The 18,476-nt window shown below is 36.9% G+C and overlaps 1 protein-coding gene across 1 annotated transcript in view; it reads left to right on the forward strand.

Annotated features, from left to right (window-relative positions):
• Positions 1–18,476, forward strand: part of LOC150075374 (TATA box-binding protein-like 1) — an 81,400-nt gene that overhangs the window by 23,626 nt on the left and 39,298 nt on the right. Inside the window, exon 2 of the mRNA XM_090388239.1 lies at positions 17,817–17,899. Coding sequence (XP_090244365.1) covers positions 17,817–17,899 — 83 coding nt within the window. The remainder of the gene's footprint in view (positions 1–17,816; positions 17,900–18,476) is intronic.

Genomic DNA, 18,476 nt, shown 5'->3' on the forward strand with positions numbered 1-18,476 from the left:
TCTTCTCTGCCATATGCCTCATTAGTTCATCTGACATCCATTTTGGCCTAAATCTTGAACAATATTTCTTAGTTGGTATGTAAAGCCTAGTAGCTTCCAAGATAAGTTCTTTGAATGCTTCCCATTTTGAATTTGCTGTTGGTAACATCAGTTGGCCCCACTGTACAGAATTTAAATACTGTCTCAGACCATCGTAGTCGCCTTTACGAAAACAAAAACCCTTCCCTTTACCTGTAATTTACCTCTTTGAGTAAATCCCACTTCAGCACACTGATCACTGCCACCTAGTGGTTCCTTTATCTGCAGATTCTTAATGCATGAAGAATCACTACTGATAATCAGATCAAGAGTATTACTCCCTCTAGTTGCCTCCCGAACATGCTGATGTAGAAAAGAATCATCCAATAAATCCACAAAAGCCCTTCTAGTGTGTGAGTAACCAGCCCCCAAATTCCAGTCAATATCTGGGAAATTAAAATCTCCCATTATAAGACTCTGATTTACCGGCCCACTCTATTTCCCTGTACAGTTCCTTATTATACTCATCAGAGTCATTAGGCCTATAGCACACTCCTACTCTCAATTTTGATCTCCCAATGCTTATGTCACACCAAACTGACTCAACACTGCACTGTCCAGCGATGTCGACTGGCTTCACTTCCTTGGTTTTTATGTGTTTCTTAACTAATAGCATAACCCCTCCCCCCTTCCTATCCTGTCTATCCTTTCTGTAGATGTTGTACTCCCCAAATTGCAGTTCTGCATCCCTTATATCTGTGTGACACCACGTCTCTGATATCCCAACAATATCTGCCTTTGATGTTTTGAGCAATACCTCAAATTCATCAAATTTATTTACTAAACTCCTAGCATTGGTGTACACGCAAGTATACCTGCACCTGTTTCTATTCTTAGCTACCCTAACACAACCCATGTGTTTACTTGTACCGCAATGGCTCCCAGCAGTCTCTGAAATACCATGCATCTTGTTTTTCAGGCTTCTGCTCATTCTAATAGAAGCAGTGCAAGAATCTCTTTCACCTCTGCCAGTGGCTACTGTCAATCTATTGGTCTTTGTCTCCCCCCAAGCTAGCAGTTTTCCAACCCACCTAACACTGCCTCGATAGTATCAGCAAATATTCTTGCACCCTTTCTATTTAAGTGTATCCCATCCCTGTAGAAGCAATCTCTCCTGTTAACAAGTACAGTCCAGGCTGAAAAAAATTCTACCCCTTGAACCTTGCACAATCTTTCCAGGGCCGAATTGATCGACAAGGCTCTCATCATATACTCCCTCCTATCGTGTCTGGGCAGAATTGCAGACACTTTCAAATTCAACCCTAATTCTCGGCTTTTGTTTAACAGTGACCTGTACTTGTTAAGTAATTCTGCCGGTCTCCTACTCTTAATATTATTAGTGCCAACGTGTACAACTATATCACCTTTTGTGCCCTTAAAAGATGATATTCGCTCTACAACGTCATCAACCTTTGCCCCTGTCAGACATACCCTGGTCCTGTTCCACCTATCTTTTTTACAAAGCATGTTCCCCGTTTCCCTGACAATAGAGTCACCAACAACTACTAGTTCCTTCAGGACCAGCGCATTCTGCCTTGGGGGTTGTCTCTGTGTCACGCGATGCCCAAGTGCAAGCTCTGGTGTTGATGTGGGCAGCTGAAAGCTTGATGGGCCCCTCAATTTAGTTTCTTCGAGGGCATCCACCCTGTCCTTCAAGCTCTCATATAGGCCCACAAGAACACCGAGTTGTTGCCTGATATCGATACACTCCTTGCATTGCGCACACACAAAGACATCCCCCTTGGCAGTATCATGTCCCGTACCCGATTGCTCTGCAAACATCAAGCAAACAGTGCATTTTATAAGGCTGTGAGTCAGAGGACAACCGCCCCCCCCCCCCAGTTCTGCTCTGAGCCACAGCACTTCCATTAGCTTGAGCCTTTTGCTTTGCTGCTCTGGTCTGAGTCATGATTCTATTAATTTATTAATTAATTATGTTAAATATAATTAATTATATTACGTTTGTAATCTAAGTCGTTATATGTATTTATTTAAAAGTACAATTTAACTGCTAACGAAGTTCAACTAACGCTATCTAGTACGGTATATAACTATCGTATCACAAAGGCGGGAAAGTTACGAACGGTAGCTGAGTTGAAAACATGTGGATACCCTTACTGATACTTTTATGCAATTACAAGGCCGAGTAAAGAATAAATACACCAATAAATATAATAGTTATAAGTTGATTTGTAACGAGGTTAGGCAAGCAAAACCTGAAGATGAAAGAGCCAAGAATGTATTTATTCGTACATAAATATGAAGAGGAGAAAATGTAAGCCAGATAGGGCCTTTTGTGAGTTGGAAACAGCAGAATCATTGATAATCCAGATGTTGCCAGTGAGCTAAATAGTTACTTTATTGCCAAATCAGAAAGTGCCTTTCCATGTGAAGGATATTGTGCTAATATTCTTGAACACTAGGAAATGTTGATATTTGATATTCACAGGGGAGTCAAATAAAATTCACTACTCAGATTTGAAAGTGGGTAAGACCATCCCCACCAGGGGAGGTTAACCTCCCCCACACACACACATAAGCTACCAGTGGCATTTACAAGGTCATTGAAAGAGGCTGCAAGGATCTGATGAGTAACTGTAGACTGGTTAGTTAAACCTTCAGTGGCAGGAAAAGTTGTGGAATCTGTGTTCAAATATGCATAAAGGATCATCTTCAGAGGTATATTCTAAATTATTTCCACACAGCTTTGTAAAGCAACTCTTGTATGAACAGTCAGAACTGCTGTGATGTGGTCACTCAGCAGCTTGATTCAGCATTGTTCTGCATAGAAGAGTGCTGTACAAGCTGGAGTCTACTGAGGTCACGGGTAAGGTCTTGAGGTGAATTAACAGATAGCTAAGAACAAGAGGCAGAGGGTTATTGTGTCTAGTACAGAACCCTGAGCTTTAATGCTAGGGCTACTCCTCTGATGATACAGATAAGGGAATGAAGGGTACAAAGTTGAAATTTGCAGTTGATATAATCATCAGTAGGATGCTTAATTGATGGAAGGCAGGCTGAACTTCAGAATGATGCAGACAGGCTTCATGGAGGATTGGGAAAATGGCAGTTATATTTTATGCTGCCAGATGTAAGGTTCTGCATTTGGGAAATAATAATCCAAGAAATTACTTATACGCTAGGCAGGGAAGAGCTGACAGGTGAAAAGTACGTGTCTTATCAGGCATTTACCTTACCTGTGATTTATAAATTTTTGGTGGGGAACTATAGACTGGACCTCAGGAAATTAACTGGGTTGGTACCACCATCCTGGCAGTGTGTTTTCCCCATCATATTTTGGATTCTAGAATGGTCTGGAATTTTTTGAACATATTTCAAAAGCCCTATATAATAGTTTTGACAATAGTCATTTTCTTTAGGTTGCATGTGTAACTGATATGAGAAAAAGTATATTTATTAATTCATACATAGGATATTGTGCTAATATTTCTCAGCAGCATAGGAAATGTTGATATTCACAGGAGAGTCAAATAAAATTAACTACTGAGCTTTGAAAATGGGTAAGGCCATCCCCTCCAGGGGAGGGGATATCCTCGCTTCCAAGCTACCAATGACATTTACCTGATCGTGTTGAAAGAGGCTGCAACAATCAAATTTTTCAAGAAGATTGCTAATGAAATAACTTAATTTTTGGCATTAAATAGAGCTCTTCTTGGTACAAATAAGCTGGCAATGCCTTTTTTTTTTTTTTTTTTTTTTTTTGTAAGGGACAAAGCATTGAACTGACTGAAAATTTAATATTACCGCACCAATCAAAAAATTTGAGAAGTGAACGAAGAATTTTCAATTATAGATTAACTCGAGCAAGGAGACTTGTAGGATGCACTTTTGGAATACTGAGCTGAAGTTGAGCATTTTTCACTCGAGCATTTTACTGAATCCCATTCTGCTATCGATGTAATGAAAAATTGTTGCATATTGCATAATTTTGTGAGAAGGGTTTGAAGATACATTAATTTGTGAGATGGAAGAGAGAATGGAAACAACACCAGTTGGAGGACAGTCTTCAGGCATGTCAGTAAGGGATTCTTTTTCTACATATTTCAACGGTGTCGGTGCTCTTTCATGGCAAAATACTAGAATATAATTACAATAAAATATATCCTTATTTTTTAAAATAAATATTAGTATTTAGCAGAAAATTGAAATTCTGAAAAATAAGAAACTATGTACAACGAATTTGAATTAAATATATTAGCATTAGTAGAGGCATACGATGCAAGAAAGCAAGCTTATGCAGCATCAGCCAAAAAAAACCCTCCCATTTCACCCCTCCATTCGTTCCAAATGCCTGTCCAGCTCAGCCTTAAATGTATTTAGGCTATTAGTTTCCACAATAAAAGATGGAAGCCTGTTCCACCAATCAACTACCTGCTTGTTAAAGGCAAATTTCTGCACCTCTGTTCTACAACTATCTATTCTCAATTTGAAACTGTGCCCCTTCAGGTGGGAAGGAGCAGCAGTGCATAGCACACGCTTCTTGATTAGACCGGGGTTCGAGCCTGTCACCACCAAATATGGAGGATGCAGAAAGGTCAGGGAATGACCACCGCATATCCTGGAGCAATATGGCCTTAGTTGCTAATGCTCCTAAAAAAAAAACCAAAATAACAAAAAAAAAAAAAAAAAAAAAATAGCCCCTTCAGGTTCTTAGTCTGAGTAAGAGGAAGAATCCCATCAGCATTCAGCTTGCTCAACCATTCAAGGCCTTATACACCTCAATCAAATCACCTCGCAGGTGCCTCTCCAGGCACTGCAATTTGCACAACTTAAGCCTCTACATCCTCAAGCAACTCTACATCCTTCCTAAAATGAGGCCACCAGACCTGTACGTAGTACCTGACCATTGCCTTGTATAACGGGATAATCACCTCTCTGTCCCTGCTAGCAAAATTCCTATACTGTTTATCATTGACAAGACTCCATGACCTAGCCTGTCTGCACTGCTCAGCGAACTTCATATTTGACTGTACAATTACCCCAGGTCTTTTTCACTTTCCACTTCCCTGAGTGTAATACCACACAGTTGGTATGATTCTCTTCGGTTATTGCTACCCATATGCAGTACTTTGCATTGGTCAATATTAAACTTCAGTTGCCACTTCTCAGCCAATTTTCCCGACTTATCTAGATCCAGTTGTAGCATACTGTCTCTGCTTGTCGTTAACAACCCTGCCAACCTTTGTATCATCTGCAAACTTGGACATTAAACCTGATATACCTTCATCGATATCATTGATAAATATACAAAACAACAATGGGCCCAACACCAAACCATGGGGAGCTCCCCTAATAACATTTGTCCACAACGAGCAGTGTCCATTGATTGCCACTCTGTCTTCTCCCACTCAATCATCCTTTTATCCATTGTTTCGGGGGCTCACATCTGGTGAGTATGGGCTTGGCACACCCAGGGTCCTGAGCTGGATATCATCATTCTTCTCTTTCTTGGTGATTCCCTTCTACTTTTGACTCTCTCTCTCTCTCTCTACTCGGGAACTTTTTTTTTTTCCTGGTGCAGCATAAGCCTCAGGCTTCCTTGCATCATATGGATATTAATAATAATAACTTACCCTTAATGCCATACCTCTACAATTTGTACAGCAGTCTTCCATGTGCAACAGTATCAAAAGCTTTCCTGAAATCCAAGTATATTATATCAAATTTATTTTTGGCATTCAGTTCTTTTGTGACCACATCATAGTATCCAATCAAATTGGTCAGACAAGACCTCCATTTAACAAACCCATGCTGTGTCTTAACTATTACTGCAGTCTTGTCTAGATGTTCCTGCAATGCTTCTTTAACCAGTGATTCCATTATTTTCCCCGGAACACAAGTAAAACTAACAGGTCTGTAGTTGCTTATGTCACCTTTTGTGAGCCCCCTTTGTGAATTGGTGATACCTTTGCACACCTCCCCTGAGTCCAAGGAAGCTCTCATAATTATGGCTAAGGGTTTGCTTACTTTCTTTGCTGCCTCCTTTAATGTAACTGGATAGATCCCATCCACCTCAGGGCCTTCCTTATGTTTAACTTCAACAATTTGTCCCAACTTTGCTCTCAGTTATTACAAAATCACTTAGCTCCCTGTTAGCATTTGATAAATGCATGCCTTTTCCCTCTGCTTCCTGTAAAACCGGGCCTTTACAAATGCCGCATTTTAAGCACCTGTCTCGTATAGCCCTAAATAATAATTACATTTTTTTTTTTTTTTTTTAGTTTAAAAATTTAAGTGGTGATTATTTTTTGCTTCCACTATAATACAGTACACACATGCAAAAAAAAAAAAAAAAAATGCCCCTTTCTTAGTGTTCTGTGCCTACAATAATCTCAGGGGGTATCTGAGCCAAAAAAAGGTTGAGAACTGCTGCTTTAAATGAAACAACAATGGATCATCTACTTAACGATAATGAATAAAATTGACCAACAAATTAAATGTGTGCTACAAAACCTTCGATTTAATTGATGAAAAAAAAAAAAAAAATTGGTTGGCACCAGCATGTCACCATGTGGTCACAGTAAATTATCTTCCTAATTATGTACTATTTATCAACCAATAAAATCAAAGTAAAGAGCATGTTTTTTTATTAACTTTATTTTGCCGTTTCTAATATATATATATATATATGTACAGAGTGACTTTAAATTTTTGATTACATAAGTGGGATACAAATGGTTTCAAAAATAACTTTATTTAATATTTGACAATGACTGACCCCCCCCCCTTCCCCCTTAATTTATAAAGTAGAGGGTTTACTGTTTGTTTTTTTATCACAGGGGAGATCTTTGCTCCTGCTAAAGACTTAAGTCCAAGTGTTTGACTTTGAGCCTCAGGCTTTGTTCATCTTGGAGACAAATACCTTTATCCATGGTTGTAAGCTTCTAATATCTTTTTAGTTTATATAGCATCACTAGGAAGGCAAATGCTACAGTACCTTTAAACTCTGAGATACTGCCAAGACTGTTTTGAAGCTGATGGGACTTATCGCCTGGCTGATAGTCTCGTTTAGCAAGAATTTGTCAAACTGTGACTAGTGTATTAATGTCATGTTACAATGGCCAATGCCAGTTACAAATGTTTGATGTCTCTGTGGTGAGAGAGAGAGAATATTAAAGAAAGCAAAGTCTTGTCATGGAGAAGCAGATAAGTGAGTTTGTTGAGCCCTATTAATGAATATGCTTAAGAATAATATGATTATATTTGCTTTCTTAATAAGAACTCTTCCCCTTCCAATATAAATTAACTTACTGTATTTGTGTATTGTTGCCTTTCGTGATTTGTTGGCATTAATTCCTGGACACTTATTTTTAATATTGTTGTGCATATCAATTAATGTAGACAGTTCCAGGTGATTATGTGAACTTCATCGTATTTATTCCAACATATGCCTTGGCACATTGTTGAAACTTGACGTGGGATTGGATCTTCATTTTCTTCATGATCGCCAAATTCCCATGTTGCTTTGCTTTCTTGTTGAGGGAAATTCTTTATCACTTCTGCAGCTACCTCATCTAGCTGATCCCTCCTGTGCCTACATCATGAGATTTAAAAAAAAACTTTAGTTCAGATGGTAGGTCTTTTTGGATGTTACTAAGTGTAATCAGCCATTACAAACTACATACAGTATAGTACTGTACTATAAATGTAGGTGTCTTTTTTTTTTTTTTTCCTTTTCTGTCTATTTTATGTAGTTTGTTTTTTATTTATTCAGCAAAATTCAATTACTCTTTAAAACTTCTTGATAAATGCTATGTACTATATATGGTGAAACTTGTGGGAAAGGAACCTAGCTACAAATGGCAAGTCAGAGTAGTGCAGTAAATTAAAGGATTAACATACTTCACCACGAGATATAACTTAAGTCATGCCACCCCAGTCCTCTTCCTTGGTCCAATTTGGACAACTTCAGATATGTGAAGTAATAAGTTAAGGAAGCATTAGTTTTTGGTGCAAGAAAGACATGCTTTAGTTGCACTGGCCAAAAAATAAAAATAACTACTTATCTAGCAGATCTTTAAATTTTCCCAAGCTGTCAGCATTGAATACCATGGTAGTTAAGGCTATACTCCCTAGTTTTTGATTAATGATAGTGAAAATTTCACCCTCATTCATTTTACTTTCTCCTCTAAGGTACCTAGTTACCAAGCTCTGTAGCCCACATATTCAGTCTTTCCTCATATGGTCATTTTTCAAACCTCACCACAGTCCTTTTTTTTTTTTTTTTTTACTTGCAGTCTCCATACTTGGATGCAGTATTGGTGTGGCCTTCTAATTGCATTATACAATGATGTTATAATCTCATTATCTCTACAAGAATATTCAATAAATCTTCAATAGGACACCATGGGCCTCTTTACTTCCTGTCTATACTGTTCAGAGACTCCCTGTCTATACTGTTCAGATTCGGTTCAGAGAACTTCATATCTAACGTTATCTTAACTCCCAAATTTCTTTCTTCCTCTATTGTTTTTAGTTCAACCCCACCAAGCGTATAGGTTATTTTTGGGTTATTATTGCTATTCCCCAATTTGGGTTAACCAAGCATGGTACTAAGTACTATAGGTTCTAATACCTCTCGTGTTTGGGGTTCACATAAAAAAAAAAAAATTGTAAGACCTTGCATTTTGCTGCATTAAAACGTAGCTTTCACTTTTCCTGCGATCTAAGTTGTTCTGAAGAAGCATTGCTCGGCACTGAACATTAGCTACTCTCTCAATCCTGATATCATCTGCAAAGTTTGGCATTGTGCTCTGTATCCCTTCGTTGATGTCATTTAAAAAAATCAAAAACAATAATGGTTCCAGTACCGATCCTTGGAACCCCACTTCTTATGTCTCAATCTGAATAGCAACCATTCATCGCATCCCCTCTGCCTCTTACCATGCAGCCAACTTTTGATCCATCTAAAAATTTTCCCTGCAAAATTTCAGCAACATGGTCCAGATTCTACAGCAACCTCTCATGTGGGACTGAGCCAATTGCTTTGCTGAAATCCATATAAACAGTGTCAAAATAGATAACCAGGTTGATCAAACATTATTTTCCCTTTAAAAAAAAAACCATGTTGTGTGTCCTTCAGAATTCCATTTCTATCTAAATGATCTTATATTGCACTTTCTCATCACCTCCATGTTTCCCTACCACTAAAGTCAGACTGACTGGTCTGTAGTTCCCTCACTCCACTCATAGAACCACCTTTATGTACTGGTGATATATTGATACTTCTCCAATCTAAGGGAATGTCTCCCGAGTCCATTATGCCCTCACAATTAACTTAATGATTCAATACACTTTCTTTCTGCCTCCCTTAAAATTACTAAGTATATGGCATAAACTCTAGGAGCCTTAAAATTTTTTCTAGTAAATGATCATCTGTAATTTCATACCCAGTAAAAAAAATCCAATACCTAAAATACCCTCAGTAGCTTGTAAATAGAATCTTTTACTTTTTTATTTGTTTAGGGTACCTCACTTATATCCAGTAGAAAATGAAAATGTTAAACAATATGCTTAGCCAGTGACCTATCAGTATTTGCCAAGTTATTTGACCGCCAGGTGACCTGATCTTCAAATATCACATTGAACACATCTGGAATGTGTAAAACAGACCTCTTTAGTATTTTAAAAATCTTCTGAAATGTAATGTTTCATGGCATAAGTTAAATATAATGCAATATTAAATTTTGTTGTTTTCTTTTGTGTATACACTGCCTGTCCTTGCTATATATAAATTTATTCAAGAGCAAATCTTTGTTATATTTTTTCAGTAGGCCATGGGCACGGTGCCTGCTGTCCTATATTAAATAATATGATCTTGATGCAGACACTGGCATACATGCTTGATTGAACCCGTATGAAGATGTAAACTTCTCTGGCTGTACCAGCCATATATAGTGGGATATGTATTGATAATTTACTGTAAAATATGCTGGGATTGTAATGTGAAAGTTAAGAGATATTACAGGGGATAAATTGAGTGATTAAAAGAGGGTAATAAAATAACACTGTTACTCTCTAATTCATATATCAGATATTCATAAATTAGGAGATTACTGTATAATGCACTGGGATTGTGTACTTGTAACTTACAGTTAATACTTTGATACAAAAATAAATTAATATAAAATCTGAATTTGTTATAATCACATCTGCTACTGTATGAACTGATGTGCTTTGCCAAAGTGATCTATGCACAGAGGAATTACCTACTCATCAGTATGAGAGAAAGAAAATGAAGAAAAGACACATGTGGGCCATAGCTAATGAAAATGCTTGATTAAATGTCTTGATTTTCAAGAGTACATCATTGTGCATTGATGGCATTATTGTGAGATACTAGTGCTACAGATTTTGAGAAATAAATTGGATGAGATCATTTTGAACTAATATCGCATCATTTTCTGAAGTTATTAAAACATTTATTACAACCATTTCCCCTTTATATGTAGCTTACCTTTATAGTGTAAAGCAAAAGAGAACCCCCAGAATTGCTTGTTTATCAATGTTGAGGCACCTTTGCATGTGCATAAAGCACCCATTGTCTTCACCAGTGGTTCTCAAACTTTTTGGTCTCAGGACCCCTTTACCCTCTTAATAATTATTGAAGACCACCAAAAAGCTTTTGTTTATCTGGGTTATATCTATTAACATTTATCACATTAGAAATTAAAACTGAGAAATTTTTAAAATATTTATTTATTAATTAATTTAAAAATAACAATAAAAAAACTCATTACATGTTAACATAAATAGCATATTTTTTATGAAAAATAACTGTATAAAAAAATTATTGATAACAGTAGCATTCTTTTATATTTTTGCAAATCTCTTTAATGTCTGATAATAGAAGGCAGCTGGATTCTCATATCTACTTCTGCATTCAATCTGTTGTGTTGTTTTGGTTGAAGTATATGAAGAAAATCCAGCCTCATACAGATACGTAGTTGGTAAAAAGTGAGAAGTTTTTTCAGATAATAGTGGATATTCTTCTTCTTCTTCTTTGATACTACACCATAACTCGACAAGTGGTAGTTTCTTAAAAGTTAGTTGCAATGTGGAACTTGAAACCATATCAGTGAACTTTTCATACTCTGTTACATTAAAACCCATTGATCTATCTTGGAAATTGGTCCATTGGGAAAATATCGGTTCATTGAGTTACACAGATCTTCCAAATGTTGACACATTTCATTATACAATGTCGAAAAATCACATTCGTTAATATCACCACCGATCTCATCAGAAAAGTTTAAGTACTGGGAAGCTGTCAAGCTGTCAAGCTCACAATAGCGGATATGTTTTCCAGAATTCTAATTTTTACTTGAAAGCTCGAATTTTATCATTGGCAACAGATACTGTCAGTTGTTTTCCTTGAAGTGACAAGCTCACTTCATTCATTTTTGAGAAAATGTCTGCCAAAAACCCAAGTCTGAATAACCATAGTTTGTCTGTCAGTTGTTCTTTCAAGTAAAAATGGTGTTCCATGAAAAAAAAGCAGCTAGTTCAGCTCACAACTCAATTGCACAAGTGCTTTTCCTCAAGACAACCACCGTACTTTGGTATGCAGCAGAAGTGCTTTATACCTTAGAAAATTATAGAAAACACAAGAATTCACAAGCACATATTCCATTAGCTGTCAGAGCGATGACGTCCACTGTACACTCGTGAGAGAATGAGAGTGAAAAAGGCAAATAGCATCTTAGTATTATTATGAAATTAGTTTTGACTTCATGGACCTCCTGAAAGGAACTTCCAGGGGTCCGTGGACCACACTTTGAGAACTGCTGGTCTTCACCACATCACCCCCATCTGCATTTACAAACTATTCCTAGTGGATTTTATTTGGCTCCTTTAGAAAGATTTGTTGAGCCATCCCAAATGCATTCATTAAAATCAGACAAATAGAAATTGGCAAATTATTATTTTTTTATTACATATCACATAGGCATGTACTGTATGGATATTGTTTGCTGCCACCATGTGCAGAAAAGAAAAGCCCGTGGTTTAAGCCCGTCACATGTAAAAGTCTTTTCCTTTTGAAAGCCTCTTGTTTTGTTAGCAACTTACTAAATTTATAAATAATGAATTGCTATTTGTTTCTTATATGAATTAATCACAGTAGAAACTTAAAATATGTTGTATTTAAGAAATACAAATTGAATGTACCTGAAATGTAATGCACTGCACACATTACCCCAACTTGTTAAATTCAGAATCTCTCTATTGGTTATCTGGTTATCAATGGCTGCTCTCCTGTGGCAAGACTTTGGAACCTTTATGACACTAAAAAAAAAATTAATAATAATAAATAAATATGTTGATACATTCCCAAATTTGTGAGGAGTTTGGAGCTTTAACTACTTTTGCCAGCCAATACAATAGTGCTGTAGTTATCAATGGACTGTATACTTTTTTTGTGGAAGCAGACAGGCTTCCTCTCACAGCATGGATATTTGTGTCTGTGTACAGGACAAGAGTCCTTTTTTTTTTTTTTTTCCTTTCCCTATCTCTTCACTCTCCAACTTCTTGTTTATTTTTTAGTTTTTTCTTAAGTCAACCTTTTCCCTTGAGCATTTTAACAAATTATTATCTTGCTGTCAGGCAGCATTTACTTTGTTGATATCAAGAATAGCCATTTGAGAATTTGATGTTGGGTTACACCTTGGAAAAATCTTTCATCATCCATTGTGTTTTCTGAAGGCATTATGTGGAAATTTAATATTTAAATTTCAAGAGATAAAAATGCAAACTTCACATATTTTCAAATTAACTTGTTTATCAAGTGTTACCAGTGGTTAGAAAGAGAATTTCCTACAAAAAGGTACAGTCAATTAACTAAATAAAGTTGCGATTGATGTCAGCGTTTCAGATCCAATTTGAAATTTGGATCTTACAACATTTTGCTCCACTGTAGAGGTGACTGGACTCTTCTGAGGCAAGGTCTCAATCAATGAACCGTTTAACTTGCAGATACAGTAGACTCGATTTTCTGGGATAGATGGTAAAAAACAAATCCTGGTTAATCCAAAAATACAGAAGTCCCCGACATACGTAAGAGATACGTTCCAGGACATCTTACTTCATTGACTTTTACGTAACTTGGGAATGACTAATAACATACTGCTACTATATTATTATTGACAAATCTGAATTCCGTGCGATAATTGTTAATGTTTGGCCATTTTCATACATCCTTATTAGTTTAATTTTCTGATCAAAATCGATGGCTTTCCTTTTATTTCAGAGACTGCTGGGAGTCATTGCGGTACAAGTAAACACATGGGTTGTGTTAGGGTAGCTAAGAATAGGAACAGGTGCATTCGTGCATGTACACCAATTCTAGGAGTTTGGTAAATAAATTTGATGAATTTGAGGTATTGCTCAAAACATCAAAGGCAGATATTGTTGGGATATCAGAGATGTGGTGTCACACAGATATAAGGAATGCAGAACTGGAATTTGGGGAGTATGTACAGAGAGGATAGGAAGGGAGGAGGGGGTTATGTTATTAGTTAAGAAATACATAAAATCCAAGGAAGTGAACCCAGTCGACATCGCTGGACAGTGCAGTGTCGAGTCAGTTTGGTGTGACATAAGCATTGGGAGATCAAAATTGAGAGTAGGAGTGTGCTATAGGCCTAATGACTCTGATGAGTATAATAAGAAACTGTACCGGGAAATAGAGTGGGCCAGTAAATCAGAGAGTCTTATAATGGGGGGATTTTAATTTCCCAGATATTGACTGGAATTTGTGGGTTGGTCATTCACACACCAGCAAGGCCTTTGTGGATTTATTGGATGATTGTTTTCTACATCAGCATGTTTGGGAGGCAACTAGAGGGAGTAATACTCTTGATCTGATTATCAGTAGTGATTCTTCATGCATTAAGAATCTGCAGATAAAGGAACCACTAGGTGGCAGTGATCACAGTGTGCTGAGTGGGATTTACTCAAAGAGGTAACTACCATTACGGGTAAAGGAAAGGGTTTTCGTTTTCGTAAAGGCGACTACAATGGTCTGAGACAGTATTTAAATTCTGTACAGTGGGGCCAACTGATGTTACCAACTGCAAATTCAAAATGGGAAGCATTCAAAGAACTTATCTTGGATGCTACTAAGGCTTTACATACCAACTAAGAAATATTGTTCAAGGTTTAGGCCTAAATGGATGTCAGATGAACTAATGAGAAATGGCAGAGAAGAAAAATGCATGGGACCCATATAAATTAATGGGTGACATGGAGGTCTATGATAGATATAAGCTGGTCTGTAACAAAGGAGATTAGGCAGGCAAAGGCAGATTATGAGAAATCCTTGGCAAAGAATGCAAAGAAAAACAGAAAAGAGTTCTTTACCTATTTAAACTCTAGAAGGAAAGGGATGAATCAGATTGGTACACTGGATATTGATGGTTCAACAGTTGAGGATCCTGCTCAGGTGGCTAACAAACTAAACAAGTATTTTGCATCTACATGAGGAGTTATTCAGGAGGGGGAATTCCAGAGGTGAATTAAACTCTGGCAGTGAGCTAGATGATTTTGTAATAACTGAGAGGAAAGTGGAGGAGAAATTGTTGAGGATAAACATAAAAAATGCACCTGGGGTGTGGATGGGATCTATCCAGTTATATTAATGGAGGCAGCAAAGGAAGTAAGCAAACCCTTAGCCATAATTATGAGAGCTTCTTTGGACTCCGAGGAGCTACCCATAGACTGGAGATGTGCAAATGTGACCCCAAAGGAGGATCAAAGGCTGACACAAGTAATTATAGACCTGTGAGTTTAACTTCTGTTCCAGGAAAATTAATGGAGGCACTGGTTAAAGAAGCACTGCAGGATCATCTAGACAAGACTTCAGTTATAGCTCGGACACAACATGGTTTTGTTAAGGGGAAAGTCTTGCCTGACCAATTTGATTGGATACTAGGATGCAGGGAATAACTTTGATATTATATATTTGGATCTTAGAAAGGCTTTTGATACTGTTGCACATGGAAGACTGCTGCACAAATTGGAGCAGTGGCATTGGAGGCAAATTGCTGCTATCTCTAAAGGGATGGTTGAGGGTGAGAAGACAGAGTGGTAATCAATGGACACTGCTCATCGCGGACTAATGTGTGGAGTCCCTCAGGGTTCAGTGTTGGGTCCATTGTTGTTTTCTGTATTTATAAATGATATTGATGATGGTATATCAAGCTTAATGTCCAAGTTTGCAGATGATACAAAGGTTAGCAGGGTTGTTAAAGGACACTACTGACATTATGCTGCTGCAACAGGATCTGGAAAGGTTGAGCAGATGGGCTGAGAGGTGGCAAATGAAGTTTAACATTGACAAATGTAAAGTGCTACATATGAGAAACAGTAACCCCAGAGCAATGTATCAACTCTGTGGTACTACACTGACAGTGGTAGAGAATGAAAGGGACCTGGGGGTAATTGTGCAGGCAGATATGAAGTTTTCTGAGTAGTGCAGACGGGCTGCAAGAGTAGCTCATAGTGTCTTGTCAATGATATACAGGAATTTTTCTAGCAGGGATAAGGAGGTGATTATTCCCTTGTATAAGGCAATGGTCAGGCCACACGTTGAGTACTGTATACAGGTCTGGAGGCCTCATTTCAAGAAGGATGTAGAGCTGCTGGAACGAGTACAGAGAAGGGCAACAAGATTAGTGAATGGAACAAAGGGTTGCTCTTACGAAGAAAAGCTTAAGTTTTGCAAATTACATCTGGAGACTAGGCACCGGCGCGGTGTTGTGATAGAGATGTATAAAGCCTTGAATGGTTTGAATATGCTCAATGCCAATGGGATTCTTCCTCTTTCTCAGAATAATCACTTGATAGGGCATAAATTCAAATTGAGGAAAGACAGATGTAGGATAGATGTGCAGAAATTTGCCTTTAGCCAGCAGGTGGTTGGTGGAACAGACTTCCATCCCTTGTGGAAGTTGATAGCCTAAATAAATTTAAGGCTCATCTGGAAAGGTATTTCGAACAAATGGAGGGGTGAAATGTGAGTGTTGTTTTTTTTTTTTTTTTTGCTGATGCTGCAAAGCTTGTTTTCTTGCATCATAAGCCTATGCTAATTATGTTATTCGTATTATTATTATTATTATTATTAGCCATATAGTACAAGGAAGTCTAAGGCTTATGCTGCACCAGCCAAAAAAAAAAAAAAAAATGTTACCCTGAGAGAGAGAGAGAGAGAGAGAGAGAGAGAGAGAGAGAGAGAGAGAGAGAGAGAGAGAAATAAAAGGGAATCACCAAGAAAGAGAAGAATGATGATATCCAGCTAAGGACCCTGGGTATGCCAAGCCCATACTCACTAGATGTGAGCCCCTGAGGTTAATGCTTTTGTTGATAGATTTACTAGAAGCGCTGTAACTTATTCTCTTAGTCGGCACCATGATAATGGTCAAAATGAAATTTTCTGAAAAGAACTTCACAGGAGGGGGAAACACTTATTACCTCACGCGAACTCGTATTTTACTAAAGCACATTTCTGGATGGCACTGCCATTAAACAATTTGCACCTTCCGGGTTACTGGGCTTTTCTGTTCATGCATTTAATTATAAACGGGTAGTAAACTCGATCTTATTGCATTTGCAATAATACCGATAGCTGGAATTCTGTGCGTTTTACGTTATTATGGTGAAATGTGTCCTGTTCACTGAAATCTTCAGTTATATATATATAAACATAAATAAATTGTAAGAATCATCTCTTCTTTCCTATTTTTTTTTTTTTTTTCTTGTTACTCCGTATCTCACTTGTGCAATTTGTGCGTGCCGTGATCTTCGTTATTGATTGCTTATTTAATTTATTTATTATTTTTGTTTGTTTTAAATTTTACAATCCAAAAAAAAAAAAAAACGAAAAAACTTAACACGCACTACTCGCGTGTCCAATACGATGCTTCCCTTTATTTTTTGCGATGTCGATTTTAAGTCTAATAGCTTTCCTATATTTTTTACGATGTCGATTTTAAATCTAATAGCTTCCCTTTATTTTTTACGTGTTGCGTATGGTTTAATTACCAACATTATAATGGTTCCTTAGAGATTTGACGGATGCACCTTTTTCAAACTTTTGAACAATTTCAAGTTTTTGTTTAACTGAAAACGCAAATCTTTTGCGTTTACCCATCATTTTCGCGATTTCTAAACAAAAAAAAAAAATAAATAATAAAATTACTATTAAAAAAATTTATGGCATATCTGACATAAATAACGAAACAAAATTTGTCCTTTTGCGCTGCAACGGAACACAACAATCAGCGCGACGCACTAAAACAAACTAAACATTTGTTGTCTTTTTTTTTTTTTTTTTGAGTGGTGGGTGTGAAGACAGCGGCGATTGCAAGTACACTAATCTCCCAATGACCACTTATAATGCCGTTTGTCGCTTATTTACGACTTGCAAAATATCTGTTTATACCTATTCTAGTTATTACTTGAATTTTTTGATTTCTGGTTGATTTTTTTTTTTTTTTTTTTTTTTTTTTAAATTTGGAGCCTTGAAGTGTCCCGGTTAATCGTTAATCGAGAGTCTGTTTTTACTTAATCAAATTTTATTGCTCAGTTTGTTTTGCATTCCTTTGAAATAACTTATTGTAATATTTGATAATTTTCTTGTTACTTTTTAAGTAAAATTATAAATTTTCTATAATAATTGCATCTTATATACAAATGAAGATTCAAAGTGTGTTTTGTTTTAGATGCTGACAATGAAAATTAGAAATCCTCGTGCTACTGCTAGCATATGGTCTTCTGGAAAAGTTACATGCACAGGAGCCACAAGGTAAGGATAATAAATTATATGTATTTAGTTTTTTTTATTCTTTTTCATAAGAAATTGTTTAACTTCAGTTTGTGTGAGAAAAAGTTGGACAAAATGATATTTTTTCACAGCCATTTACCAAAAACTTGTGGTTACATGAGTCCTGTCTCTTCTCCCCCCATTGTCAACAACCTATAAGGAATCTTTAATGTACAAGTTTTGGAGGTGGGGGAACAGTTTTGCAATTTAAGTGGTTGCATGGAATGATTTTTCACACTAATTTAGAGACTTATGATGCAGCTATGAATAACACCCCCCCCCCCCCCCCAAAAGTAATAATACTTAATGCTGTGAAAATACCGGGTAGTATATTCATAAAGGTATTAATCTCTTGTGGGTGGGTGATCATTTAATAATGCAAATAGACATAGCAACATAACAGGATATTTTTTGCACCTCAGCAACTTTTAATATGACACCAGGACCTCTCATTTGTAGCAGTTATGGGCTGCAAATCTTTAGATGATGAAGTTAAGGGCTTTGGGGGGGGGGATTGGATCAAGTTCCTTGTTCCTCTTTTGTACTGTATTAATCTATT

Source organism: Mastigoproctus giganteus, chromosome 14, assembly GCF_048544385.1.
Source record: "Mastigoproctus giganteus isolate SK-2022 chromosome 14, ASM4854438v1, whole genome shotgun sequence".
Taxonomy (NCBI): Eukaryota; Metazoa; Arthropoda; class Arachnida; order Uropygi; family Thelyphonidae; genus Mastigoproctus; species Mastigoproctus giganteus.